The sequence below is a fragment of the Rhinoraja longicauda genome, chromosome 18 (assembly GCF_053455715.1).
Source record: "Rhinoraja longicauda isolate Sanriku21f chromosome 18, sRhiLon1.1, whole genome shotgun sequence".
NCBI lineage: Eukaryota > Metazoa > Chordata > Chondrichthyes > Rajiformes > Arhynchobatidae > Rhinoraja > Rhinoraja longicauda.
The window spans coordinates 6,103,379-6,107,968 of NC_135970.1; the positions used below are offsets into that span (position 1 = coordinate 6,103,379).

The 4,590-nt window shown below is 55.4% G+C and overlaps 1 protein-coding gene across 1 annotated transcript in view; it reads right to left on the reverse strand.

Annotated features, from left to right (window-relative positions):
• LOC144602459 (myosin-binding protein C, cardiac-type-like) overlaps positions 1 to 4,388 on the reverse strand; it is a 39,422-nt gene extending 35,034 nt beyond the window's left edge. Inside the window, exons 1-2 of the mRNA XM_078415606.1 lie at positions 4,311 to 4,388; positions 2,407 to 2,673 (exon numbers count right to left, since the gene is read on the reverse strand). Of these exons, the coding sequence (XP_078271732.1) occupies positions 2,407 to 2,673; positions 4,311 to 4,335 (292 nt within the window). The 5' untranslated portion in view covers positions 4,336 to 4,388. The remainder of the gene's footprint in view (positions 1 to 2,406; positions 2,674 to 4,310) is intronic.
• Positions 4,389 to 4,590: the final 202 nt, after the last annotated feature.

Genomic DNA, 4,590 nt, shown 5'->3' on the forward strand with positions numbered 1-4,590 from the left:
TTTAATTCTGAGGATATGACCCCTGGTCCTGGACTCTCCCACCAGTGGAAACATCCTCTCCACAGTCACTCGATCCAAGCCTTTCACTATTCGGTAAGTTTCAATGAGGTTCACCCTCATCCTTCTAAACTCCAGCGAGTACAGGCCCAGAGCCATCAAACCTCATCATATGTTAACCCACTCATTCCTGGGATCATTCTTAAAAACATCCTCTGGACCCTTTCCAAAGCCAACACATCCTTCCTGAGATATGGTGTCCGTGAGTAGATACCAGCCAAGACCCCAAGCCCAGGTAAAGTCCTTAAGCAAAGCTCACGTGTGTACACTTAACCCCATGTTAGGAGTGAGGTCAGACAGCTGGAACCTCCCCTGGAAACCCTTGCATCCACTTAACTCTGGCAGAACCTTTGTTCTGCGACTGTAGCGGGGCAAGAAATCTTGGAGTCGCAGAGTGAATTGGCCACCTGCGTCTCCCTCCCTCCCTCCCCCACCCCCAATGTGCGTTTCCGAGCTATTAACGGCCATGGTTTGATCTATGAATAACTGCAGCTGCACTCTGGCAGATGCTGCCCGTCGTCATTCTCTTGTCAAGAACCCTCGCAACTTCTCAGAACAGCCACACATTCCAGTCGCTCATTGCCCTCTCTCCTCATCTCCCCCCCCCCCCCCCCCCCCCCCCCCCCCCCCCCCCCCCCCCCCCCCCCCCAACATTGTCCCCATTCCTTCAGTCTCCAGTTAATCTTTTGGAAGTTATTATTGAATCTGCTTTCAGCACCTTTTCGGGACACACATCCCAGGTCCCAGCAACACGACTGCACAAAAACCTGGCTCTTATCTCACTGCTCCTTTCGTTTTGTTTAAATCCCAATTCCATGTAACTGCACCAACTCTGCTCATTAATCCCATCAGGATCCCCTTACTACGAAATCCCTTAACTTCGGGGAACATGGTGATGCAGCTAGGAGAGCTCCTGCCTCATAGTTTCAGCCATTCAGGTTCAGTCCTGACCCCCGGTTCTGTCTGCGTGGAGTTTGCACGTTCTCCCCGTGATCGCTTCGGTCTCCTCCAGGTGTTCCTGTTTCCTCCCACGCCCCGAAAGACCGAAAATTGTTGGGTTATTTGCCAATGAAAATTGTTCTCAGTGCAGGTGCACGTAGACTGTGTGTGGAATTGTGGGAATGTGTGCAGACAGGCTGGTGGAGTGGGGGCATGTGGTGAATGACATTGAACAGATGGGGCGTGTGCACGTCATACAGTTCAAGATGGAAAAATAGGTTCAGGATCAGAGACCCGGAGGGGGGGACTGGTGTAGGGTGAGCGTAAATGGTGGGCATGGATTCAGTGGGCCAAAGGTCTGTCGCCGTACCTCATGACTGTGGTTTGCAGGTAGAAGTTGTCACGATGCAAGTCCAGTCTATGGCCTAAGCCTCACTTTGATCAGTTCAATGACTGCCTGTTGAAGGGGCAGGAGGGGAAAGGTGGGGAGATTCCCCCTAACCCCACACCAGTGCCACAACAGTGTGTCCCATCCTTCAGTCCGTGACTCTTCCTGAAACAAGACCGAGGAGCCCACCTGCCCGTTGAATTTGAGCAGGTGGATGGAGTTCAGGTGTGGGCAGAAATTGCATTGATCTCTGAACCTCCAAGTCTCTCGCACGAGAGTGGACAGGGGCTGATACAGAATGCATCTCCCTCCCTCCACACGCTCCTGGAACTAGAGTGGTTAACGAGGAAAGCTGTTCATCCCAATGTGATTATGGGGTGTGTGGGTGGGTGGGGGTGGAGGTGCAGTGTGGTGAGGTGTTAATGTAATGTAGTGTGGGGGGTGGGGGTGTGGTGGGGGTGGGGGTGTGGGTGGGTGGGGTGGAGGTGCAGTGTGGTGAGGTGTAATGTAATGTAGTGTGGGGGTGGGGGTGTGGGTGGGGGTGTGGGTGGGTGGTGGTGGAGGTGCAGTGTGGTGAGGTGTATGTAATGTAGTGTGGGGGTGGGGGTGTGGGTGGGGGTGTGGGTGGGTGGGGGTGGAGGTGCAGTGTGGTGAGGTGTAATGTAATGTAGTGTGGGGGTGGGGGGTGTGGGTGGGGGTGTGTGGGTGGGGTGGGTGGGGTGGGGGTGGAGGTGCAGTGTGGTGAGGTGTAATGTAATATCAGTGAAACAATATCAGACACCATTTTTGCAAGAATCTGATGAACTTGTCACAGAATGTTAATCGGCTAAAGTGAAGGTGTGAACTCTTGTCCGGCTCTTGTGTAATGGTCGCACTGCAGGTGAAAATGTCCCGTGCCTGACCTGCTGGGAGCCCCCACTGGTGGGGTCCAGCACTGGGATTAAACCTGGCAAAGTAGGTGGTCAGGGCAAGAACACGTCCTGCCCTTCCCAATGAGCCCACCCTCCCTCCACACCACTGACCTGCGTCTTTCACCTTCAGCTCAAACTTGACCTTGGAGCTGCCCGCGATCACCGCGTAGCCCTTGGCGTCCGTGCTGGAGACCTTGTGTATCGTCAGCGTGTGGCTGGTGTCCTCGGTCGTGATGGTCCACCGATCGCTGGGACCCATATCCACCCCGTCCCGCTGCCATCTCACCTTGGTCCCCCCCTTCTCCGTCTCCGCCACAAAGGTGACATCGCTGCCCGCGGTCACCACCGCACTGCGGGGCTTCTTGGTGAACGAGGAGCCTGTAGAGGTGGGCAGGACACACGGTCAGAGATCCGAGAATGGATACAAACATAGAAACATAGAAAATAGGTGCAGGAGTAGGCCATTCGGCCCTTCGAGCCTGCACCGCTATTCAATATGATCATGGCTGATCATCCAGCTCAGTATCCTGTACCTGCCTTCTCTCCATACCCCCTGATCCCTTTAGCCACAAGGGCCACATCTAACTCCCTCTTAAATATAGCCAATGAACTGGCCTCAACTACCTTCTGTGGCAGAGAATTCCACAGACTCACCACTCTCTGTGTGAAGAAATGTTTTCTCATCTCGATCCTGAAAGACTTCCCCCTTATCCTTAAGCTGTGACCCCTGGTTCTGGACTCCCACACATCGGGATACAGTGATAGCACCCCCAACCCTCCCACCCCAACCCCCACCCACACTGCACCTCATCCACCCACCCCACCCCCACCCACCCCACCTCACCCCCCAACCACCCACCCCACCCCCACCCACACTGCACCTCATCCACCCACCCCACCTCACCCCCAACCCACCCACACCCCACCCCCACCCACACTGCACCTCATCCACCCACCCCAACCCTCCCCACCTCACCCCCAACCACCCACCCCACCCACCTCACCCCCACCCACCACACCCCAGAGCTGTGTGCTCTGGGGAGGGGGAGTGGGGGGGCTTCGGCGGGTGGCCTCTACCCGTCTCCCACTGCCCCAAACCATGTCCTGTGTCCCGGGACCACCCCCTCCCCACGACCCTCCCACCCCGGACAGCAGCTCCAGACGGCGCTTAGTTTCAGATTCAAGGTCTGTGAGGAACTGCAGGTGCTGCTTTAAACCGTAGACACAGTGTGCTGGAGTAACTCGGCGGGACGGGCAGCGTCCTCTGGAGAGAAGGAGTGGGGATGTTTGGGGTCGAGTGTCGGCCAGAGATGCTGCCCGGCCCACTGTGTTACTCCAGCTTTTGGTGTCTGTCTTATAATTCAGCTCCACCGCCCCGGAAACCCACAAATACCCCACCTTCACACACACACACACACACTCACACACACATACACATACACACACTCACACACACATACACACACTCACACACACATACACACACACCCACACACACTCCACACACACACACACACACACACATACACACACTCACACACACCCCACACACACACTCACACACACACACCCACACCCACACACACACCACACTCACACACACTCCACACACACTCCACACACACCCACACACACAGCACACACACAGCACACATACACACACACACTCACACACACTCCACACACACCCACACACACAGCACACATACACACACTCACACACACACACTCACACACACACTCCACACACACTCCACACACACACACACCACACTCACACACACACTCACACACTCCACACACACTCCACACACACATACACACACTCACACACACACACACACAGCACACATACACACACTCACACACACAGCACACATACACACACTCACACACACACACAGCACACACACACAGCACACACCACACATACACACACACACTCACACACACACACTCCACACACACACACACACACACGGCACACACACACTCACACACACACTGTCTCTCACCGGACTTCCTCGCAGATTCGGGCATCCTGCACTTGTTCCACTCCGGGCTGTTGTGTTCAGATGTCCCGGGTCCTGGTTTCTCCACTGTGTGGCCGCTCTCTGATACCCGCTGCCTTGCGAGTTTGACGCTGAGATGTCCTGTAATCCGTGTCCCGGTGGGCAGAGCCTGGTGTCCAAACTGCAGATGTCCGCCTTGCGCTCTCTCCCACAACAATAACCTTGGGCATCTGAGTCGCGGACATTTGAAGTACAGGCGACACACGTCACTATTCATCAGCAA